Source organism: Myotis myotis, unplaced genomic scaffold (assembly GCF_014108235.1).
Source record: "Myotis myotis isolate mMyoMyo1 unplaced genomic scaffold, mMyoMyo1.p scaffold_m19_p_9, whole genome shotgun sequence".
Lineage (NCBI taxonomy): Eukaryota > Metazoa > Chordata > Mammalia > Chiroptera > Vespertilionidae > Myotis > Myotis myotis.
The window spans coordinates 59,601,502-59,626,453 of record NW_023416401.1 but is presented as its reverse complement, the minus strand read 5'-3'; the positions used below and the strand labels follow the sequence as shown (position 1 = coordinate 59,626,453).

General features: G+C 47.2%; 1 protein-coding gene across 4 annotated transcripts in view; it reads left to right on the top strand.

Moving 5' to 3' along the window:
* Positions 1–22,098, top strand: part of RALY (RALY heterogeneous nuclear ribonucleoprotein) — an 87,380-nt gene extending 65,282 nt beyond the window's left edge. For all 4 annotated transcript variants that reach the window (XM_036322405.1, XM_036322406.1, XM_036322407.1 and 1 more), the window contains 8 exons: positions 14,627–14,891; positions 15,864–15,936; positions 16,122–16,169; positions 18,217–18,383; positions 19,088–19,201; positions 19,412–19,584; positions 20,781–20,829; positions 21,962–22,098. In XM_036322405.1, coding sequence (XP_036178298.1) covers positions 14,636–14,891; positions 15,864–15,936; positions 16,122–16,169; positions 18,217–18,383; positions 19,088–19,201; positions 19,412–19,584; positions 20,781–20,825 — 876 coding nt within the window. In that variant the 5' untranslated portion in view covers positions 14,627–14,635 and the 3' untranslated portion in view covers positions 20,826–20,829; positions 21,962–22,098. The remainder of the gene's footprint in view (positions 1–14,626; positions 14,892–15,863; positions 15,937–16,121; positions 16,170–18,216; positions 18,384–19,087; positions 19,202–19,411; positions 19,585–20,780; positions 20,830–21,961) is intronic.
* The last annotated feature ends 2,854 nt before the right edge of the window (positions 22,099–24,952 follow it).

Sequence of the window (24,952 nt, the reverse complement as noted above, 5' to 3'; positions counted from 1 at the left end):
AAGGGACATACTTGCTCAGTCACTCAAGAGCCTCATGCTTAGTAATGTCTGTGGAGTTAATGTTACCAGAGGGATGAAGGCAGTGTGGCTATGACTCTGGTGTCAGTATGGGTCATCTTTGGGCCAAACATATGGCACTGTGAGATGATGCTTTGAGCTGAGCCCTAAGTTATGTTTAGATTAGAATCGTGGAGAGAGGTCACCTTCTTCCCTTCTCCTGTCTGAATGTTATCTGTTACAGCCTACTTTACTGTACAGCCTAGGGAAATTAAATATATATACATATAAATACAGGGTGTTCAAAAAATGTACACACACTTTGAATGACTATAAAGTCAGTATTCATTAACATACAGTTCATTTTCAAAATTTAAAAGAATCTACAAAAATCAGTAATGTTTTTGTCAATGCTTGTTTTCAAACTGATGACCATTCTGGTCCAGGCACTGCTGATAACACGAAGCAGTGGAATCACAGAACATCGAGAATCGTTTTGTGCGGTATTTTTGCACATTCTCATTCAATAGCTGCCCTGAATTTGTCAATTGTTGCCTGTTTTGTACAGTAAACTTTGTTTTTTATGTATTCCCATAAGAAAAAGTGTAGTGGATAAATATTTTTTGTTGTTCAAAGCTTAGTCTGGCTTCACCCATTATTTCAAATCAGTTAAACCTGAAAAGGAGTGAAAATTACGTGCGTTACCAGCTGTTCAAGTGTGTATACATTTTTTTGGGACACCCCGTATATATGCTGTTTGCAGGATCGAGCCTTTGTGGGGCTGTGAGGGGTAGCATTTTGCTGTTTTCAAGGAGAAGGATTGTTGTAATGAAGAAAATACTGGTTTCACGTGAAAGGATTTTAATCAACTGCCCTTACACCTGAGGGGCACAATGCTTGGCTGCAGTGCCAGGCTGTATACCCTCTACCTCCTGCTTTCAGCCAACTGGCTTACTGCCTGGGTGCCTCTGTCTAGGAAGACCAGCAGCTGTCTATCCTGGAGATTTATGTTGTACAGCCCAGGTAACAGTACATTTCCATATGTTATCTCTCTTGACCCTCCTACCAACTTGCACTGCAAGTGGGCAGGGCAGGGATTTTTTCCTAATTTTACAGAAGGGGAGCCTGGAACCTCAGAGAAGTGAAGTGCCTAAGTTCACACAGCTAGTGTGCGGGGAGCTGGAGAGGGTTAGGACCCAGAGTTCCACAGGTAATCAGGAATCCAAAGCTAATAATACCCTATTACTATTTTTACTTATGGTGAGGCCTGCCATGGGAGATGTTAGGCCTCCCTCTCTGTTCCTCAGAGAGTTCCTTGTTTTTCTAATATAGGCTGGAAATTGGGGACACATCCACACAGCCTTTTGCAGCCTTATTCTAGAATAGCCACCGAATGTGGAGTTTCCATCAGACACAGAACAGTGAGCAAACAGGTTTCTTACCATACCTGTTGCCCAGAAGTGGAGCCCAACATGCCTTCTGTGTCCTCAAGGTACAGAGTCCTTTCTGGAAAAGGACTTAGGGCCTCTCTTTCTGCCCCCTTCTCAAGTGGTATTCTCAGGGGACTGCTTTATTCTAGAGATTCATTCATTCATTCATTCATTCATTCATTCATTCAATTCAACACTTAATGAGAATCACTCCTGTGATTCTTTTTGGGTTCAAAGCACATTTTCAAATACTAGAAGTTTGGTGAAACGCTTGAAAAGACTTTATCGAATCCACAGTGATAGTATTCTTTCCTTGACCACAGTTCACCTCTAGGTTAGTGTTATAGTAGAACTCATTACCTTCCCTTTTACTAGTATACTCACAAGGAAAAGTTCTCGCAGGTTCCAACAATAATAATAATAGTAGCTAATATTTGCATACTTTTTAATATGCCATACACTGTTCTAAACACATGAATTAAATTATTTTAATCTCAGGAACCCTAGAGATATGTATGTATTGCTATCCTCATTTTACATGTGAGATAACATGTGAAGCATAAAGAACTTAAGATACTTCCCAAGGATCAGGTCACATAGCTGGTTCAGGGGCAGAATGAAGGCATTTTGGCTTCAGAATTTACTCTCTTGACCATGTAGCCTCTTACATGAGAGAAAACCTTTAGGTTTTAGCTCCTGCTTGATGGCAGGTCCCTGTTCATAGCAGCAGGTTCTCCCTCCCTCTCCACCATGTCATATGAGCCTCTCATCTCTGGGTTGTGTGAAAGATAGCATCACATAAGCTCAGAACAAAAAGAAATTTTGTACATACTTGATATACTTGGCTAAACACCTGGGAGATTCAAGGTACACTACTTTGTCTTGGCACATTGGTTACTCATCTGCCCCATCCAGTGACACTCTTGGGTGTACAGTGGCAATCAGGAGTGAATCTGATGCCCATCTTGTTCTCAAGAAATTCCCTAGAAGGGGTGAGAAAACTGCTTGGTAAACAGCTATAATACAAAACTGAAAATTAGAAATACCAAAAAGAAAAGTCCTAATATAGCCTCCCCTTCCTGACTGGTTTCCTCACATCTTGTAATGTGAGGAGAGAGGGTCTAGGAGTACCAGCCTCGTCAGGAATGTACCTTCCTCTCAGAACCCCGGGCCTCAATCCCTATTTTAGGCCTAGATCACCTTCCCTTGAAGGATATGGCATGATCTAGAGCAGATTACCAAGATAAATCACCTCCTGAAGTGTTTGGAGGCAAATTCTTAAACTCATCCTTGGCTTATTTACCCTCTTCTCTTTTTCTTGAGGGAAGTAAAAGGAAAAAGATTAGGTAAATTTTAGTAAATCAGTTTAATACCAAAGTCTGAAAGAAGTCAGGCTAAAGGACTTGAAAGAAATTTAATAAACTCTGTTTGCTTTGATTTTTAGGATGGGTGAGAGGCTTAGAGCTGTGCTACTCAAAGTGTAGCCCATTGAATGATGCCAGTTCACAAACTGTTGCTGGTTTGTGATAAGTATATAAATTGGAAATAAGTGCTTAGAAACTGTTACAGTAAAATTTGACATTTTTATTATATTTTATAATTGTGTTTGTCCATAATGGGTTGGAGATTTAAAAAGCAAAACAAACAAAAAACTGGCCCTTCACTAAAAATGGTAAATAGTTTTGAGAAGCACTGGCTTATTTAGTGTGACAAAGTGAAAAAGAGCTTCAGTCTTCTTGCCTGTATAATGAGATTAATAATACCTCAAATTGTTATTTTTGGAATTACTTGATTGTAAATAAAATTTTGGGACATGTAATATTTGCCTGCCACTGTGCATTTATTGTACATGTATTATCTTATTTAATCCTCACCACAACTCTGAAATAAATTTTCTTATCATCCCAATTTTTCTAAGACTTGGGAAAAAAACTTAGGTTAAGGGACTTGCCAGAAGTTAAATTATAATAAAAATGTGTAGGTGGAATTTGAATGGGAATTGGCACTCTTAACTGTATTGTACCATGTTCTGCATAAAAAGCCTGGCAGATAGGAGGGCTCCCTGTCATTCCACTTTCTCAACTTTATTAGAGGTCTGGAGACCTGCTTTCTCATTTCATCACTGACCCTAACTAACTTTGTGACCTTGGGCAAGTCACTTCTTTATACCATAACTAGAGGCCCGGTGCATGAATTCGTGCACCAGTGGGGTCCCTCAGCCTGGCCTGTGGGATTGGGCCCAAACCGGCTCTCCAACATTCCCTAAGGGATCCCGGGTTGCGAGAGGGCTCAGGCCAGGCGGAGGGACCCCACCGGTGCCTGATCGGGGCCGGAGAGGGACGCGGGAGGTTGGCCAGCCAGGGAAGGACTGTGGGAGGGCTCCAGGGCGTGTCTGGCCCACCTCACTTAGTCTTGATCGGCTGGACCCCAGCAGCAAGCTAACCTACCGGTCGGAGCGTCTGCCCCTGGTGGTCAGTGCACATCATAGCGAGCGGTTGAGCGGCCTAAGCACATCATTAGCATATTATGCTTTGATTGGTTGAATGGACAACCGGACACTTAGCATATTAGGCTTTTATATATAGGATTATCTCATCTATCCTTAGTAGTGGGACTATGTTTTATTCATCTTTGGTTCCCCAGCATTTAGCTGAATAGGGCTTGATATATAATGGATATTGAGTACTGATATAATTGATTACACTAGATCCGTGGTCGGCAAACTCCGGCTCGTGAGCCACATGCGGCTCTTTGGCCCCTTGAGTGTGGCTCTTCCACAAAATACCACGTGCGGGCGCACACGTACAGTGTGATTGAAACTTCGTGGCCCATGTGCAGAAGTCCGTTTTTGGCCTGGGCAAGTCTATTTTGAAGAAGTACTGTTGATATTTGGCTCTGTTGACTAATGAGTTTGCCCACCTCTGCACTAGATGATCTCTAAGGGTCCTTTCAGTCTCTACTTTCTCTGAACATCCTAGGTGCTTTGTCCTCTTCCCTCCCCCCTGAGCATCATATTTCCACCTACTCCACCTAGCAGCATGATCTTACTTTCCCATGTCTGTCTGTCCTAGCCAGTCTTGATTGTGGGTACTTGGAGATAGCCCACATAGTGCCCATGGTTTTACTCGTTTGTGAAATGTGTCTAAACTCACCAGGGATAATAAAGTACGGAGTGGAAGGGGCTGGCTCACAAAGTCAGAAACATGCTCTTACTCCATTCTTACCCAGTGGGGCCTGAGCCTAGGGCAGCTCTGCTGGCAGCCCTGCCAGGCCTGAGTAATGGCTGCAGCCTGGAGCAGGGTTTTCCATGAGCTCCATCGGGGTCTCCGTAATTGGAACATGGCACCTTCCGACTTGTAATAGATGGCAGAACGAGAGGGGCATTTGTCACTGCCCGACTTCCCTGCGGGAAAGAGGCTCATAAGTCACAGCTGACAAACCCTTTGATGACTTTTAAACTTCATTTACAGAAAAGAATAGCTATAATCAGCCAACAGCAAGCAGTGACTAATCTTGCCACATTATCACAGTGAGGAGCCAGCCCTTAAGGCATGGGAAAGCAGGGGGGGGGGGGGACGGGAGGGGGGGGACCAAGGCGGGGAACCCCCCAGGCTTACAGCAAATACTTATTGGCTCTTGGAGTTGAAAGTATGCTCTTAGCAAGGCCCCATGAGTTTATACCGAAAAGGATCAGAAAGTGTTAGAAGCTGATCTCCTGGAAGGTACAGGGTCTGCTTAGCATGAAGCCACTCTGGGCCAAGGTTAAGGGCACCAGCTCTGGTCTCTTATGGCTGGTCCCAGTGCTGGCATTGCATGGCTTACGTAGAACTAAGCTCCAACCCTGTTTCCTCATGTGAACGGGGCATTATACATACCTTCACCTCATAGCAGAAGACTTAGTACAGTTCCTGGCACATAAGTAAATGTTGGTAATGATAATCACAATCACACATTTAATCCTGGAAGGGTCCTTTGTGGTCACATGTTTCAGAACCCAAGGTCATGTTGCAAATCAGCAGCAAAGCCAGGACTAGTCTTCCTGTTGGAGGGGGAGGGGTCAGTGGGAGCAATTTTGTGAAGTGGGAAGTGCACAGGCTTTAGAGCTAGACAAGTTTGGGGCTCTTTTATCCTAACCATGCCACTTAATGTGACTGGGCAAATTATTTAAACTCTCTCTCTCTCTGAGCCTCAGTTTCTTCATCTGTAGAATGAAGATCATACTACTTATTTTTCATTAGGTTGTGATCAGAATTATATAAAACTAGAGGCCCAGTGCCCAAAATCGTGCACGGGTGGAGTCTCTAGGCCTGGCTGGCAATCAGGGCTGATCAGGGCCAGGCCGATCAGGGCTGAGCTGGAGAGGAGGCGACGGTCGCTGGGCCGGGCGCAGAAGGAATGGACACCGAATGCCGGCATCGCCATTGTCAGCGCCCAGCCACTGCACAGTTCCCCGCCTCCTTCCCTTGCCATCACACTGCCACTGCATCAGGCGGGCAGCGGGCCGATCAGGGCCTGCCAGCTGGGGGGAGGGATGGGGCACGGGAGGTTGGCTGCCAGCCCTGAAGAGGGAACCAGCCCTCCGTCCCCCTGGGAAAGGGGCTGCATCTGCCGCCGCTGCCACCCAATCCTGGTTCCCTGTCCCAGTCCAGGGGCCGGCCCTGATTGAGCAATCAGGGCCTGCTGACCAGGGGGAGGAACCACAGGAGGTTGGCTGGCCGGGGGGGGGGACGGACTGCGGGAGGTTGGCCAGCTGGGGGAGGTTGGCTGTGGGAGTGCACTGACCACCAGGGGACAGCTCCTGTGTTGAGCATCTGCCCCCTGGTGGTCAATGTGCATCATAGCAGTTGATTATTCGGTCACTTAGGCTTTTATATATATAGATTATGCCTGAAAAGCTTCCAACACAGTGCCTGACATAAAGAAGTTGTGTGTTTAGAAGCATCAAACAGACTGTACAACCTATGAGGGAAGGCGGGGGGCAAAGAGGGCAAGAGATCAACCAAAGGACTTGTATGCATGCATATGAGCATAACCAATGGACACAGACAGTAGGGGGGTGAGGGCTTGTGCTGAGGGGTAGGGGTGTCCAGGGAGAGGTCAGTGGGAAAAAGGAGACTCATGTAATACTTTAAACAATAAAGAATTAAAATTTTTAAAAAAAGAAGTGTTTTTCCTTTTTGTTCTTCCTCAAGACAAGAATTAGTATGCAGCTGTCAAAGGAAGAGGAGACAGCACTAAAGAAATGACCTTATTTCAATAAACCAAGAGAAAGGGCAGAATAGAAGGAGCAAAGAGGAGAAAGGAGCATGTTTTATATTTTGTTCCTCCTGCCAAGTATGCCTTTCCCCATGTCACCACTCAGTGGGAATTCACCTTAAACATGTTCTCTTTTTGTAAAGCCTTCTATAATGCTCTTACCCCTTCTCTGATATCCCTGGCTGTTTTGCATTGGGTTGCTTCTGGTCAGTGGACTCCAGCCCAAGTGACATGTGCTTTGTGGCTGTGGTAAGTGTCCCCTGCTGGACTGGGAGCTCTTTGAGATCAGGTAGCAGACCAATAGCTGGATGAATGAATGAACAATGCATTTGTTAACACCTGGCCCATAGTTGGCCCAATGAGTGTTTTGATATCTGTAAGTATGATTGAATGAGTAGGTAGGTGTTTAGATAAATTCTTTGGCAAAAATTTAACAAAAGAGGTTGGCCCTAGCCGGTTTGGTTCAGTGGATAGAACATCGCTTGTGACTGAAGGGTTCTGGGTTCAATTCTGGTCAAGGGCACATGACCAGGTTTCGGGCTCATCCCCAGTAGGGTCGTGCAGGAGGCAGTCAATCAATGAGTCTCTCTCACCATTGATGTTTCTATCTCCCTCTCCCTTTCTCTCTGAATTCAATTAAAAAATATATTTAAAAAGTAAGTAAATTAAAAAAAGAGGTTGCCAATAATTTGTGGGTCCCTAACTCTAACTCAGTTTTGGGATTGTAGGGCCAAAGTTGCACCTATTCCTTATTACTTCTCTCCCTCTATAAGAGCTGCTTGTAAGCCTCAACCTAAGGCCACAGTTAGGGGTAGAGTTAGGGTGCAAGGTGCAGGGAAGGTAGGGTATATATACCCAGAGCACATTATGGGGAGAGATGACTGAGGCCCCAGTTCTGCCTTCTCCTGTTTTGGGGTCTTCTTTCGGGGCCTATGGTATGCTGACACCAAATGTTACATAATGTAGGACTAAAGAACTCATGGTATAGCTGAGGGTGAGTCCATAGCTCAGCAAGGCCTAGAACTCCTCCCAGCCAGTGTTCTTTCCTCTCCTAGTCTCATACATGCCTGATTTGACAGGAATGGGGAGGAGGACACCTTTATGAAGTTTCTAATTTTGGCTCAAAATACTAGGACAGGGGAAAAGCATGCATAGACCTCCTACCCCTGACTCCCTTAATAGGTGAAGTGTGGAGCATTATGAGACGATGTGATAAAGAAAATTAGGGCTGGAATATGGAGGATTTCTGTTTTCAAAGGGCACAGGGCATTTTAGTTTCTTACATAACTACCTACTGGTCCCAGCCATTATACTGGGCACTTTACATACTTTATCTTCAATCCTTGCCCTAATCCTGGAGGTTGACATAATTTCCATTTTGTAGTTGAGGTGCTCAGTGAGGTTAAGGGACCTGTTCAAGGTTACATCTCGTAAGTAGTAGGACTGGGATTGGAACTCAGTCCTGTCTGACTTCAAAGCCTGTGCTCTTTCTGCCATTTCCTGTGCATTTTTCCTTTGTTATTGAAAAGTGGTCAAGCCCTAACCAGTTTGGCTTGGTGGATAGAGCATTGGCCTGCAGACTCAAGGGTTCCAGGTTCGATTCCAGTCAAGGGCATGTACCTTGGTTGCGGGCACATCCCCAGTAGGGGGTGTGCAGGAGGCAGCTGGTCGATGTTTCTCTCTCATCGATGTTTCTAACTCTCTATCCCTCTCCCTTCCTCTCTGTAAAAAATCAATAAAATAGGTGTGTGGTTTTTTTAAAAGAAAGAAATGGTCAAGAGACAGGTTCCTGGGGAGAGGGCTATTTTGAAAAACAAGTGGAGGACAAGGCCCATGAGCACTGTTTTCAGCATCTTCACACTGCCAGCACCGAGGAGAAAAAGCAATGTTTTTTGAATGAATGAAGGGGAAAGGTGTTGGGTAATAATAGGAATAGTTTAAAGCCCCTGTTCTTTTATAGAATGTTACAGATGCACCATAATACTTTCACATTGATTGGCCTATTTGATTTTTATATCAGATCTGAAAGGTAATCAGGAAAAAAAAAATTTCTGTTTTCAGAATAAGGATGATCAGGCTCAGACAAATTATATGACTTGTTGCAGGTCACATAACAAGAGCCAGGTCCAAGCTTCCTGGACCTGTAGCCTGTATCCCTTATACTCCCACCCATCCCTGGGTCCCTCGGTTCAGAATGCTCAGGGTTTCTCATGGGAATGGTCAGGAACTGAAAGAGCACGCCTTGGAAAGTTAGTCCTGTCTGGCCAGTAGTGATCTCTGGCAATGCTAATGAGCTGGGGCCAGGTGAGCTTAATGAGATTAATAGATATTTTGTCATCCCTGACCTCCTGGTAACCAGGAGCCTCTGGACCAAGGAGGCCCTGGGCACTGATCAGTATAATTGCTTGGCTTTCTTCAGACATAGCCTCCTCGTCTCTGATAGCTGTTTTCCTATAAAGCCCAAATGTCCCCAGGGTTATTGAAGGGCAGCGGTCAAGCCACAGACTGGTGTGGCCCTCATTCCATGCTGGAAAATAAGGTCAGGGATGTCCAGCAGATGGTGCTGGTGGTAAATCATTAAGGCCAAGAGCAGCAAGCTCCTCTTTTGAAATGAGCATTTCAAGAAAAAGAGATCCAGTGCTGGGGAGGATTTGCCTATTTACTATAGGTGTTCTGAGACTGTGGGATGTAGAATGTTGAACAAAAAGCCTGGATTCAAGCCCCCTAGCTACTTTCTTCACTACCCAGGTGACCTTCGGTAAGTCACTTATCTTTGCTGATCCTCGGCTTTTTTATCTATAAAATAGGTCCAGCAATGTCAGGATCAAGGATATATATTGGCTTTATTTACTAAAATCCTGTGCAAGTGTGTGTGAGGCATTATAGTAGAAAATGGGAACAGGTGAGGACCAAGGAGAGGGTGTGACTGGCTCAGGTTGACACATTCTCACCGTGGAACTAAGTCCCCAAACATCTCTATGCATAGGTTTTTGGAGTTAAACAGACTGGGTCCCAGTTCCGGCTTTGCTCTGTTTATCAACTATTTTGCCTCTCTGAGCTTGCGTGTCCCTATTTAAAATACCTCCTCATTGGGCTGTTGTGAGGATTAAATAAGATGAGGTATGTAAAGTCTCTGCCGCATCGTTAGCAGTCAGTAATTTGAGGCTATTCTTACTTGGGATGGGCCTCTGTGGGTCTCATTTACCTAGAGTTCAGGGGTGGAGGTACCTTTTAGGGCTTTTCTACCTTTACAACGCCCTGTTACTTCATCCATGTTTAGTTTTGGTTCTTGATTTTCAAAACATGGCTTCCATCTGAAATATTTCAACTGGGAAAATGATTTGTTTTTGCCAAATTTCTTCTATTCTTATTAGCCTGAAGAAGCTAGCCTATCCTTTTGAGCTGTAAATTGCATTTCAAAGACTGTGTCCCTGGTGTGCTTTAATTAGCTTAAGAACCCAGTTTTCTGCAGCAGTTGTTTTTCTAGCAGGTAAAGGTATAGACATTTGGGAGCCAGACCCTGGTTTTCTTAAACATAGCATATCTAGACTCCCCCCCTCCCAGCTCTTCATTGTCCTGGGGGCTTGTCTCATATCAGCCCAGAAGGAAAAATGGAATATAAGGACCCTAGATTTAGAGTCAGAGAACCCATGGGTTTCTTGGTGCTACTACTCATGGCTGTGGCCTTCTCTGTTCCTCAGAGTGGGGACATACAAGCTTCGTGCTCACTAAGGTCCCTGCTAATCTGACATTTCAAAAGTCTCTCACCCCCTCTCCTGTTTTACCTCCCCTCCTACCATCACGACCAAGAACAGTCCCTCTACTTATCTCTCCTTAGCTCATTGCTAAGCATGGGGCCTCTGGGGGCTTCAGATACCTTGCTCTCAATTACATAGCTAATCTGTGAGGCAGAGTTTAGCCCAGGGGGGAAATAGATTATCAAGTTAAGCAACTTCTGCTGAGTAGGATGTCAATATTTTCTAGGGCTCCCACTCTAAGCTAGGGGGAGGCCTGGAAGAACCAAAAAAGAATTACATGTGAAAGATTGAGTTGGGGATGGTTGGTGTGTGGAGGGTGGTGTTTGGGTCAGAGACCAGAGAAAGTGCCTGGGATCTCAGCCCTCAGTGGTCCCACTTATGGCAGGGCCCTTCTCACCTCACCTCTATCTCTCTAACATTTATTGAGCACTTACTGTGCCCCAGGCTTTGTCACTCCTGTCTCTAACTTTTGCAAGGCAGAGCTAGAGTATAGATGGAGACCCACGTACCATATGTCTAAATATTTGAAAGTTATAAGTAAAGCTAACAAATTTGTTTTCTTCCTAACAACCTGGAAGACCGTGTCTGGATTTAGAATTTTTGACTCTTTGGGATTCTGCACCGGACCCTAGCAGTTCTGGGAGAATTAGCCTGGGATGCTTCCTTCCCACCTCCCACCCCCAGTTCCATCCCTCCCTCGTAGGAGCTTTCATGGACATGAATGTAGACACTTGAGCTTTTCTATGTCCCCATAGATACTTTGTCCCCTTGTACTTGGGGGATACCCACAGCAGTAGCACAGCCTGCCTCCAAGGAATGTGCAGGCCTTGAAAGCGGATTGGAGGCTGTGTAGATGAGAAAGTATAGAGGTTGGGTGCCTGGAGCGTGCTTCAGGTGGACATTTCTCCTTGGCTCTGCAGATTCCTCACCCAGAGCAACCACATACATATACTTCCCAAGTCTCTTCTCTACAGATCAGAAAACTGACCTTCATGTGACATGGCTTCTGGCTGTCTCTTCTTGGTATCATTCAGAATGTGCTCTAGTCTGACCTTGACCCTCCTCTAGAATGGGCCCACAAATGGTAGTGTTAGTAGAACAGAGAAGTTGAACCTAGTCAAAATAGTTAATAGATCTTGTAAAAATCTTCTCAGCTTGCAAAGTCCTTTTGTGTGCACTGTAAACCCTAGGTGATGAGAGAAAAGACTAGACAGGGCCAGGGCTGAAGTGAAAGGACTGTGCTTACCAGCCAAGCAGCAAGTACTGATCCCGCTATCTATCGTACCAAGAGCAGTTGCACAGTGGTGTTAGCGGGTCTGGCAGAGGTCTGAAGAAAACCAGCAACTGTCTTGTCCCAACCCGATCAGTGGCAGAGCCAGCAGTCATCAACAGATCTCTGAACCATAATCCCCCCTCCTCTTTCTATCTCAGTCCACACCCCAGGCCTGGTTGGTCCCCTCCAGCCAAAGCAGGTAGCATCTTCCTGGGCCAAAACTTAATGGTTTTGAGCTGAACCAACCAGGAGAGAGTTATCTGATTACCATGGAGAAGCCCTACGAATTTCTTGTATAACCACAGACGAGCAAAGGAATTAACCTTTGAGTGGCTTGTTATCCAGTTAGGAGAAAAGATGTCAGAGAGAATTATGAGGAATGGGGAATCCAAAGAAAACCACAAATATCGAGCATTTCCTCCTGCATATGGATAGTGTATGGGGTATTTTCATGGGTCTCTTGTGTCCCTCACTGCTCAATAAATGATGATTGGATGTAAAGGGAAACTGAGTAACAAACAAGAATCTGTCCCTCCCAGGCCATTTCCAAGGCTGGCACCAGCCCCTTCATCAATAGCAGTGCCCTCTCAGACATTCTTACTTAGGATGGCACACTTGACCCCACTATATCCTTGGAGCTACTGCAAGCCCATCCTGGGAGCAGGTTCTCCAGAACGCTCCGGTCCAGCCTGTGGTTCCCTTGCAAACAATGCCATCTGTTGGTCAGAACATGCCAGCTCCCAGGCTAGGAGAATTGTGGACTCTTACCCTGATGGGACAAAGGATACAGATTTTCCAGCATACACTTAGCTCTTCTCTATTTTACTAAAAAGAAGCCCCCTCTGTCCAAATATATTAGGTAATTAGGTAGGAGTTTACGGTTAGCTTATGCTGGTGAGAGTTTTATACATATGGCTTGGGGGTCTTTAGCACCTTCTGAAATAACTCTAGGATGGGGTACTTGCCGGAGTCCAACCCCAGCAGGTCCAGGGGTCCCCAAAGGTGTGGATGGAGTCGGCGAAGAAGGAAGGACACGGAGACAGTGTTCAGTTGATCAGCAGCCTAGCCAGGATCTCCAGCCAGGATCTCCAGCCAAGTTTTGGTCTGGATCTCCAGCGAAGTTCTGCTGTTTATTGTTTTGTTACATCCGTATTTATACCAGTTGATTTTAATCCTGTTAATTTCTATTACAAAGGTTAGGGCGTTTCTTATCTGCATTCCAGGGAGTAAAGATTCTGTAGCTTAAGCATGATTGTTTGTAGTGATTAACTACCCGCCTGGCACTTAGTTAAGGAGTTTCATCCCCTCCCTGACTTCAGGGAAAAATTCCTACCTGGGGAAACAACCTTTCTTGGAGAGGTGACCTTGGTTAAAACACACAGCGCTAAGGGGAGCAAACATATTAAGAACAGTATGCTATATACGCCAGGTCCCTTGAAACATATGCTGTGCAGATGTTTCTTTCCTGCAGCGACTGTGTCAAGCAGCAAGGATGGACCGGCTTCCGGCAGGTACTGAGATAGGCATGCTCTAAAAGGGAGTTACACCAACCTATGCCAATGAGCAGAAGACTGAGCCAAGAAGTATAAATGCCAAGGATTAACATTAGCCCTTTCCTACTGAAATTGAGCTTCCTTTTCCCTTTTACGCTGTAGCTTGTGCCCAGCTGTAACCTATCTATGGAGCGGGTATCAGAGATACTCATACAGCCCTGTGGGGTAAAAGACATGGCCAGAGTGTAGAGAGCAAAGAGTAGGTACGGCATCATCTCTAGCAGAGAGAACTAAATTTGAATGAGTAAGTATAAAAATAGTTAACTAAAAAATTTATTTAAAAACAATTCTCAGATAAATATGCTGACTTAATTGTAGTGTTTACATGGGCTTGAGCTCTGGGACGGACTGTGATAAAGTTGAAAGAAATGGGCTTTTTAGGGACTAACTGACATGGGTTTGAATGACCACTCTTGGCAAGTTAATGAAGTTATTGAAGTCTGTTTCTGATAAAATATTAGTATTACTCATGAGGTCTTGGGTTAGGCATTCTCCAAAGGGAGTTGCACCAATGAGCAGAAGACTGAGCCCACACTGAGTGTTGAGTGAGACTTATTTTCAAAATGGCAGGTAACAATAAGGACAGCAATAGCTAGGTCCACATCTGGATCAGACTGAGCAATATTCATAAAATGGTATTGTTCTGGAGCAGACATTACTTGTAATTACCATGTGACTTTTTGGCCATGGTTTTACATTGAAGGAACAGATGCTGTGGAAGGTCTCCAAATTTAGATCCTGTGTGGGGTGGTAACCTTTGAGATGAGCATTAAAGATGGAGTTGGTTTTACATTCCACATTGCATTTTTTAAATGTGAATACTGTGCCTGTTACTTTATGTTTTTATGCATTGTTTGCAAATAGGAATTACGGTCACCTTTATAGCTTATAAATTTGCTTTGGAAAATGACTTTTAAAAAAGTTCAATATTAGGAGCATAAAACTTGGCTCTAACATTTTTGAATGTCTGACTTTTTTTTTACCATGTCATCTATTTTCTTAATAAAGAGGATAATTTAAAGTTAAAAAAAAAAAAGATGGAGTGGGTTTAAAAGAATTAGAATCAAGCAGAGTAGGGTTCAGATCCCAGCCTTGCCATTCACTAGCATTGTGACCTCTGAATGTGTGTTCTCTCCTTTGTAAAATATCCTGGTTCTGCTTGTCCGTACCAAATGAGAGAACATATGTAAAGCACCTGGCATGAGCTCATCAGCCAATAAGATGAGCAAAAATGGGGAGCTGGATGCTGTGGGGTGTGGGATATAGGAAGGCATAAGAAATTCACTTAGCTATGATGTGGCCATGGGCAGCCCTTGAGCCCAACCCGTGGACCCAGCCTCACAGTGGCTCTCTCTTCAGGTGTCCACCATGTCCTTGAAGATCCAGACAAGCAATGTAACCAACAAGAATGACCCCAAGTCCATCAACTCTCGAGTCTTCATCGGAAACCTCAACACAGCTGTGGTGAAGAAGTCAGATGTGGAGACCATCTTCTCCAAGTATGGCCGTGTGGCCGGCTGTTCTGTGCACAAGGGCTATGCCTTTGTCCAGTATGCCAACGAGCGCCATGCCCGAGCAGCTGTGCTGGGAGAGAATGGGCGGGTGCTGGCAGGGCAGACCCTGGGTAAGCTCCCAGTATTCTGAGTAGGTGCTGGCCTTCACTCTCCAGCTTCCCTTTTAATCCCTTTTATTTTACCCCTACTTCTACCCACTATCCCTGTCAGAGATGTTATAACAATAGTTACTAATTAAGTAGTTACAAATCAATGCATTAGGCTACAGATTGCTTAGGTTAGAATGCTTTCTGGGAGCCAGGAGGAGGTACTAGGAGCACAGTTGAAGCAAGCAGGTACCCTTGGCCTTGGTGTTATATACATGTGATGTGGCCATGCTGGTGGTCTGCTGTGGAGTGGGTATTGTATGTTTGAGAAGGGATATTTGTATATGTATTCCTGAGTATGTGGTATGTGGATATAACTGAATACGTGGACATATACCTTATAGTGGGTATGTATGTAGTATGTGTCAGAATATATATGAGTGTGTAAGCAGATATGCATATATTCATTTACCAAATATTTGTTGAGGTCCCATCACGTGCTATGCACTGCTCTAGGCATAAGTATGTTTGTTAGAATTTTGTATGAATGCGCATTAGATCTTTTGTATATAGGCAGCTATGTATATGATATTGGAACCAAGTCTGAATGTACTTGAGTGTGTGTGTGTGTGTGTGTGTGTGTGTATATTTTGTGTGTGTGACCTTATTACCTGTGTATGTGAACATGTATGAGGGTGTTATCTATATTTGTGTTTGCATGAGTGTACTTGAGAATACATGTGTGTGTGATATACATGAAGTATGTGTGAGTGATATGTTTATGAGCTTGCATGCATGTGTCTGAACGTATATGAATATGTAAAGAGGTGTTTCCATGTGTTGTGTGGGTGAGTCTAACGTGTGAGGACATGTGTTGGCTGTGTTCCGTGGGTACATCATATGTACACATATTGCTGCACACTTGCATGAGGGTGGTATGTGTATGGGCACCTGCTGTCCTGCCAGCATCTGACTCTGCCTTTTCCCTTCACACAGACATCAACATGGCTGGTGAGCCCAAGCCCAACAGACCCAAGGGGTTAAAGAGAGCAGCATCTGCCATTTACAGGTGGGGCGCTCTGCCTTGTCTGTCTCTGTGTAGGTGGGATTGGTCCCTCTTCCACAGAGGGAGTGGGCACTGGTGGTTACTGTGCTGAGCCTAGAGTTTGGGAGGGTGTCTGGAGATGAGGGCCTGTGAAGAGTGGGCTGAGTGGCTGTCCCTAAGCCCCGGCCCTCTCCCCTTTGTTTCCCCAGCGGCTACAGCTTTGACTGTGATTACTACCGGGACGACTTCTACGACAGGTGAGCAGGGAAGGGGCGTGCCCCGGCATGGAACAGCCAAGCTGGAGGGTCCTGAGAGATTGCTGGTGCAGCCCATTCAGCCATCAAAGTGGGACCTCAGCCCAGACGTGTGGACAGGCATTTGCCCAAGGCTGCTCCACAAGTTGGTGGCAGAGCGGGGACTAGAGTTAGGTTTGCAGGTGCCCAGGCTAGAGCTCCCCCACCCCACACTGTCTCCCACTCTCTGACTGCCTGTCTTCCTCCTAAATCCGGGGTGGGGCTCAGTGGGACTGGACAGCCAAGGGACACATAAATGCAGCAAGTTGGAGTTCAAAACGGTACAGGGCCCAGTGCAGGGAGTTTGGGCTCTGATGCTTCTGCTGTTCCATCTAAGTTACCCAGCCAGCAGGAAGGGACCTCAGAGCTCAGTCTGGGCTGCTGGGCCTTATTTTTATAGCCAAGAGTTAGCGGCCCTTTTAGGGGTGTGAATTAGTCCCTGGTAGGCTGTGGCCCACCCTCCACTTCCCAATCTACCCAGACCCCAGACTTGAGGCTGTGGCCTCCACTCCATGGCCCCATCCACACTCTAGAGTGGAAATCATGGTGGGAGCTGGCCCAAACTCCCTCCCTGCTTCTCTCCCTCTATCTTTTCCTCCCTCCCTCTTGGCCTGGCTGGCTGTCCCAGGCTGCCCCAGGCTGTCCAAGAAGAATAGAACCTTTCTGAGCCTTGGTTTTCTCACCTGTAAATTGCTTCAGGAGACAGTGCAGTGTAGTTGAAAGTGCCCTAGCCTGGGAGTCAGACTACCTGGGTGCTAATCTCAGTTCTGCCACTGAATGGATTGTGTGACTTTGGGTAAATTCCCTCCCAGTCTGTGAAATAGGCTTGCACCAAATGATCCCTCAGGGCTCCTCCTGCTCTGGGATTCTGTGGTTCAGTGATTCTGACCAAGGCCAGAGCCGCCTCCTCCCCTTTGGGGCAGAAATGCAGTGTCTGGGATTGGATCCATTCCCAGAGACTTTCCATCTCCAGTCATCACCAACCCAGGGCAGGGGCTCCCTGAACAAAGGAGTGCCAAGGCATGGGGCATTGAATTGTCCATCGATGTCAGGTTTCCTGGTTGTCATCAGGGAAGTGATCCTACAGTGTACCCCTGAGGCTGCCATTCCCTGCAGAAAGGTGGTAGCAGCAGATGTGGTGGCAGAGACCCCTACTCAGCCTACTGAGCTGCATGACAGGAAAAAAGGCCTTCCTGGGAGGGCTGGGTAATGGTGTTGGTGGGGGCCGGGGGGGGGGGGCGGCAATAGTCTGGGCACCTGGGGATCTGAGGGAGTTGCCCAACCTTGACACTCTGCTGGGTCTCCTGCCCTCCATCTCTGAAGTGGATTAAGACGGAGGGAGTGACTGAGGGGTCCAGAATGAGGAAAGGACCTCATGCTTCTCTTAGTACCCTGGCCATTCATCAATCACACCTTCTGTCATAGGTTTTTAACCACATTCTCTTGTGCTTTACCTCACAGCAGTTTTGGGAGGGCCCAGGGGCACAGAATTTGGGATAGCCATCCTCGTTAGGCAGATGGGAAAACTGAGGCTTAGGCAGGCTTAGGGATTGCCCTCCAGTCCCACAGCTCTCTGTTCGCAGCTGAAGGTTTGTGCTGCTTTGGCAAAATTTACAAACTCTGACCAGGGATTGAGGTGGCAGTTGATTGAGCAGAATCTAGGTCAGAAATAGAGCAGGCCTGGGTGTCAGGGTGGCTCTATCTAGGGAAGGCTCCTTTCTGGGGCTGGTCTCAGTTTACTTCTCTGTTGAATGGGGCTGTAACTATTATCACCTGCCACCTCACCTGCCTTTAAGTAGCTGGCTGGTAGGAAAAGTGAATGTAGTGAGGATCCCAGCAGCTCTTAGGGTTCTGAACACCCTTTCTCTTCACCCCCGGGCTTGTTAGGAGCAAGCAGAGGTGTGTTTTGCAGGCCAGCCCTTCACCAACCATACACATTTTAGTCTAAAGTTACAGTGACCCTTGGTGGCCACAGGCCATGCTGCAGCCTCTGGCCCATTTGCCCTCACAGGCTCTTCGACTATCGGGGCCGCCTTTCACCGGTGCCTGTGCCCAGGGCTGTCCCTGTGAAGCGACCCCGGGTCACAGTCCCTTTGGTCCGACGTGTCAAAACCACCATTCCAGTCAAACTCTTTGCCCGCTCCACAGCCATCACCACCAGCTCAGTCAAAATTAAGTGTAAGTGACTTATTTTCTTGCTAAATAACTTCTTTTTGTCATTAGCAAAATAATAGAATTGCATTTTTTTACATTGGAAAATAGATAAAGGAACAAATCTCCCACAGTTCTGCAGCTCTAACAACCAAGTGAGTATTTTCATGTATTTCTTAGAGAAAAAGGCTGACGTTTCCGGCGGAGGGGCTTGGGTTGGGCACAGAGTCCAGTGCTGTGACATGGAGCCCAGTGAGGAGATGGGGTCATCTTTCCTCTAGTAAGGACAGGACAGGTCTACACAGGCCCACTACTCACATTCACTCTCGTATGTGCAAACGTTGTGGTCAGGCGCCCAGGAAATCTGGTTGTAAAACACCCACATTTACACACCTCGAAAGGCAGAAACCACTCTATATCACCAGCAAAGACACATGCTTGTTCAGGAACACCTTCCTATCCGGTCCCAGTCCCTTTCAGAATTGAGAGGTTGGGTGGGGGGAAAGATACAGGTTCAGAAGGACAGTCTGGTCACTCGAAGAATGGCTTTCAGAAAGCCAAGGGAAGCCACAGGCAGCTTCAGCCTTTTCCCTGGCCAGAAAAAGAGCTGCGGACAAGGACAGTTCCTGCCATTGGCCTGTCTTCCTAATTGACAGAATGGGGCTAGGGTCTTGTGTTAGTATCGAGCTCCCAGTCCCCAGGTGACAGCCCTGTACTCCCTCCACTCCCAGTAAAGAGCAGTGAGCTGCAGGCCATCAAGACAGAGCTGACACAGATCAAGTCCAACATTGACGCCCTGCTGGGCCGCTTGGAACAGATTGCTGAGGAGCAGAAGGCCAACCCAGGTCAGCTTCCAAGGGTCCTTGCCCTGGTTTGAGTGTCCAGGGGCCCAAGGCAAAGGGTGGGGGGAGGACAGTGCATGGTACAGAGAGGGACTATGGCCTCTAATCCCACCTGGACCCACTGTGTTGAGGCCTAGCTTCTGCTGAAGTGTTGCCCAGGAAGCTGTCCCAGGCTGAGTTTTATTCCCCTTTTCACCACCCTTTTCCCTCAAGATGGCAAGAAGAAAGGCGACAGCGGCAGCGGCAGCGGCAATAGTGGTGGCAGCAGCCGGCCACTGGCCCCCCAAGAGGACACAACTTCTGAGGCAGGCACACCCCAGGGAGAAGCACAGGTTCGAGATGACGGCGATGAGGAGGGGCTGCTGACACACAGCGAGGAGGAGCTGGTGAGGGCATGGTTGGAAGGGCTGAGACTGGGCTATTCATACTCGTAGTCGCCGCAGGGGAAGGGGAACCTCTGAGCTGGTTCCTTTTTCCAGGGGCTCCAGTCCCGTGAGGAAAGTGGGGAATGAGCAGCAAGTAGTTGCCTGTGTCAGCCACCAGTCAGAAGTCCCACAGGGGTCTGAGGTGGACCTCTCTTGAGCCCAGGGCCCATTCGAGACCCGGTTTTCCACATGGGGACAGAGGAGTCAGGAGCTCAGGAAGCACATACGGTGTGCAGAGTTGCAGGGGGCAGGATGGGATTTCCTGGGAAAGCCACAAGGAAGTAGGTATCCATTCTACCTGACGATTTTCTAAAAGCCATTGTTGCCTGAGCATGAAATAATAGGCTGTCTTATGAGTGATCAAGGGAGTTCCCCATCTGTGACGGTGGAAGCCACTTGGCGGGGAGCTTACATGAAGTGGAAGGCAAACCAGATTCTGAGCCAATAAGGTCTTTGTTGTGTGCTTACTACTTGTTTACCTAAGGAACGCTCAGTTGAGCACCAGGCCCTTTGGTCCACACTTTCTAACTTCATTTAACCTTAATAATAGCCCTGCATTGTGCAAAGTATTACTCTTTCCACATTTTACCCTGTGAGGAAACTGAGGCTCAGAGGAGTCGAGTAGCTTGCTCAGGGCCTTATAGCTAATAAGGGTCAAACCAGGATTGGAGCCCAGACTTCTTCACTAGGTCTGGAACATTTTTTCATCCCTGCTGGGCTCTGACGTGAGGACAGATGGGCTTAAGAGGTCCTTCTCATGTCCAGCTCATTTCTTCTTCTTTGCACCTAGTCTGGTACTTCAGCTTACTCTTTTGGGCATAGTACTAGTCGTCTTCATAAAGGCTGTGACAAAGGCTTAGATGTCCCACCAGTATTGTAGGCTGTTAGCCTGCTCCAGTCTGAGAAGGTCTTTCTATGCAGAAATGTGCCCCCTGTCACACATAGAACTTCCTTGACTGGTCCCTTCTCTCTCCTGAGGGGCCCTCAGTCGACCCTGATGCGATCCCAAATCAGCCTTGTTTAGACTGGTTCCATAGTCATTTCCTTTGGCTGTCCCTCTCTCTGAGTGTGGCCTCTTGATGTGCTCTGGGCCTCAGGGCAGGACTCAGAGTTTGCAGTGAGTGATATGTGGTCTCTTGTTGCTTCCTCCCTATCAGGAGCACAGCCAGGACACAGATGCAGAGGAAGGGGCCTTGCAGTAAGCAGGTATGGCGGTCCTGGTGGGCAAGGGGTGAAGTGAAGTGGAGGGCATTCCATGAGGCCGACTTGGCAGGGTAGTGCTGTGTCCAGCAATGAAGGCCCTTCTATCCCCAGCCATCTCACTACCCCTCTTTGTGGTGGGGATCTCTGAGAATCCTCTCTTCTGGAGGAAGACACAAACTATTACCATCCAGTGTGAGCAGGAACATAGGCTGAAGAACTGGGTTGGGGTGGGAGGGTGGCAGGCGGTGGGGAGAATGTCAAAGAGGGCTGTGGTGGAAGAGGTGATAGGCAGTTCAGGATTGAGGGAGAAGCATCTGAGGGAACACCCTGAGCAGAGGCTCAGAGGCTGGTAGTCCTCAGTGTGTGGGAAATGCCCAGGGATCTCCTGTGGCTGCAGTCCCAGCTCTGCAGAGTAGGGAGAGAGAGCTGCTCATCATCAGGGTGAGGTTGTGCCAGGCTTAGGGTCTGGGACTTGATCCCCTCAGGGGGAAATGCTCTGTGTGCCAGGAGGTGCCACACAGCTTGTGATTGTGCTAATACTATAATAGATGTGGAAACTGAGGCACTGAATGGGAGGGCAGGGATTCCTAAGATCTCAAGGGTGGTGATTGTTGGGGCCTAGATTTGAACCCAGTAGTGTGTGGCTTCAAAGCCCACTCTCACCAGAGTTCACCACCTAGCTCTGCCCTATTCCTTTGGTGGCCGTGCTCAGAGTTAGACAGGTTTGGATGGAGGAAGACCACAAACAACAGAGAAGCATCTTAGGGAACATTCATGCTTATCATGAGATGCTTCACCAGCAAGTGCTTCCCTGACAGTTTAGTTTAGAAAATTCCATTCATGCAGTTTCTTCTCTTGGAGCTTCATGGTTTGTTTTACCAGAGAGAGTAAGTTTTACCTTGTTAAGCCAGTTTACAGGTGAAGTGCAGGGGCCAAATGGAGGCTCAGGAAGGGGGAAGAGACTTGGCCAGAGTTACATGGCCAGAAAATTATGAGGCCAGAGCCAGAGCACAGGCATACGTCTATCTGCAAGTAGCAAATATCATGCTACCCTTGCTTTTTCCCAACCCCTGTTTTCAAGAAGAGCACAGGGACTTTTCTTCTCAGCCTTAGTCTCTATTTGTCTCTTTCTCAGTCTGACAGGAGCGATGGCCATTGGAAGGAGAAGGGCGTGCACTGTACCAGGCCTCAGGCTGGGCACCCACCCCTGGATGCCACCCCAGCAGGTCCCAGAGGAGAGTTGGCAGCAGGCACCTCATCCCCCATGCATCCCAGCCAGTGCCACATCCTCTGCAGGTGGAGTTATCGGTCTCTCCTCCCCACGTACCCTCCCTATTGGCACTGCCCAGGCCAGAGGGCAGAGCACAGAGTTTTCTCCACACTCTGTCCAGGACACTCCCAGGCTTGGGGTTTTTCTATAGGTTTGGAGAGGGGTGGGGTGGGAGGCACAGGGAGGAGACCCTGACAATAAAGAGATTGGATCTCAACTTGCTCTGAGATGGGATGGTTTGCATTTTCTCATGAAGGTACCCTGGCCCTCTTGCCCAGCCAGAAAGCAGATCTGCTGTACCCCCTTCACTCTAACCTGTCAGGGACCATTGTCTAGGGCAGCGGTCGCCAACCGGTGGTCCTCGGACCACTTGTGGTTGGCGACCGCTGGTCTAGAGTGTATAATATTGATCCACCTGGGCCTTAATTTCCACAGCTAAAACGGAGATAAAAATAGCCAGCAGGGTTGTTGGGGAGGGTCAGATGTGCCAGTACCCATGAGAGCAGCTTGGTGGCTGAGTGCCAATTGTGAGCCACTTGGTCAGGCAGCAGTAGGTTCAGGCCTCAGCTTCTTCTAGGCCTGCTCTTTCCTAGCTCTAAGGCAATCCGAGCTGTTTCTTCCCCTTCTCTGTCCTGGTTTAAGACACTAGTTTTTATTCACTTGGGACTTTGTCCTCACCAGCCTCCCTGTCTCCAGCTTCTCCCTGCCCCATTTCTCATTGGCCACCACAGTGTTAGTTCTGAATTATATCCCCTCCCTGTATAAAACCCTTTCTGACTAGCTCCTCACCATCTAGACAAAATGCCAGCTCCTGAATATGGGGTACATGATCCTGGTTTCTCCTGTTCTTTTGACACCACACACATGAACCTTAGACTGCAACCACACAAAACAAGTCCTTCACACTTATCAGCAGCAAAAAATAGAGCCCCACTCCTGTTACATCACACAGTAGGAGTTTGGCATCAGGATACATGTGGCCTGTCTGCACTTATCTCTGTTCTTTAACAGGCCAGGTTCCTTCAAACTCCACTTCTGTGTTAACTTCTCCTCCCTCCCCTTCCCTATATTCCCCATAAATTGTCCAATTTCTCCACATTCAAATTCCCAATAGAGAATTAACTGCCACAGCAGTATATTTTGAGTTAATCATAGATTACAGATATCTCCCCTGGTCTAGTGAAGCGGGGATTCATGTGTGGCCACTTAGGCTGGTCTCATTGGTTTAGGGCTGTGGGTGGGCAGGCACTCATAAACATACTTTGCTCCAAGCCTGGCACATACTCTTGCTCCTACTTTTTCTACCTGGGAAGTATCCACTCATTATTAAGCTGCTATCCTAGTCCTCACTTCTGGGAAATTTCAGAGATCCAGACCTGGGGTGAAAAATAGCCCCTTGGAACTGGGATGGGCCCTTGCCCAGGTTGGTCAAAACAAAAGACTTCAGTTTGGAGAGATGAGGAAGGTGTCCTGAGGAAGGTACTAAGTCCACAGGGAATGTCTTTTTCCCCCTGAAAAGCCCTCAGTGAAACACACCTCTGCCATCCTTGAACCCACAATCTTCCCTTACTGACCAGAAGGCCAGAGCCCAGCTCTAGCAGACCTGCTTGCATACCTGGGCAGATGCTTGTGTCCCCACCTGTACAAGATGGGGAACTACTGCTCTGTAATGGAGCTTGGGCAAAGTCTAAAGTAGGGGTTTTGGAGCCTGATGAACCTCACACTGAGGGCTGGCACTGTATTACTTTGTTCCCAGAGCCTAGTGCTATATGCCCATTGCACAGTAATAACATTCCCAGACTCTACAAGGCTCTACTTGGCTGAGATACTTTGCAGAGCTTGGGGGACAGCTAGAACAGCAGGGGCTATGGGTTTCTGTAGTATGTCAGGCATAGAGAACCATGAGAAGAGCAGGAAACATCTCATCTACCCAGAGGCCCTGCCTAATCATCTTGGCACCAGAACATACCCTAGACAGAGAATGGGATCCCTGCCCTGGCATTCCAAGGAACGGTTACAGTTGTATCCTTAAGCGGGAGGTTCATAACCATAAAACTCTGCATAAATATGCCTGCCCTCCCCGTATCTGGGGTCAGGAAAGTCATCTCCCATTCCATGCTCAACGGTTTTCAGTTTTCTGTCTTAACCTCTGAAAAACCGAAAAGAGATGGTGAAGAAATGTGATTGTGCCCAAAGGACCGATATCTCTAGATGTTTTTAAGATCTGAAACCTCATTTGTGATTCTAGCAGCCATCTTGAAGGAGTATCCCAGCCAGTGGGTTTACTGGATTGTGACCCTAGGCAAGGCTTTCCTTGCCAGGTCTGTTTCCTCATCTGTATGCGGGGTTGGTCTACATCAGGGATAGTATGGGCCTTATATCAGTTAACTATAGTATAACAACTACCCTGAAATTTAGTACCTTTCCATAAACATTTATTAGCTTCTGATTCTGTGGCTTAGCAATTTGCATTGTGCTCAACTGGGTGGGTCTACTTTACCTGGGCTCTCGTGTGGGTGAAGTGATCTGGCAGATCGCCAGGGGGCTGGTTGGTCCCAGATAACCTCACTCGGCTGGGCAACAGGGGCAACTGGTCACACGTTCCCAGCGTCTTGGAAGAGTAAGCCCCAATACGCAAGTGCTCTTCAAGCTTGTGTCGTGTTGGTAAGGTTCCATTGGCCAAAGCAAGGCATGTGGTTAAGCCCAAATTCCTCTTAATTTGAAGAGCTTCAAAATATGGCCATAATTTGTTTTTAATCTATCTTAGGCCTCATTTCACTTGCTGCTTCAAAACATTAGTAGCTGCTAGAGTACTTCTTGAGGATTTAGAGCAGTTTTTAGACTATTAGGAAATAG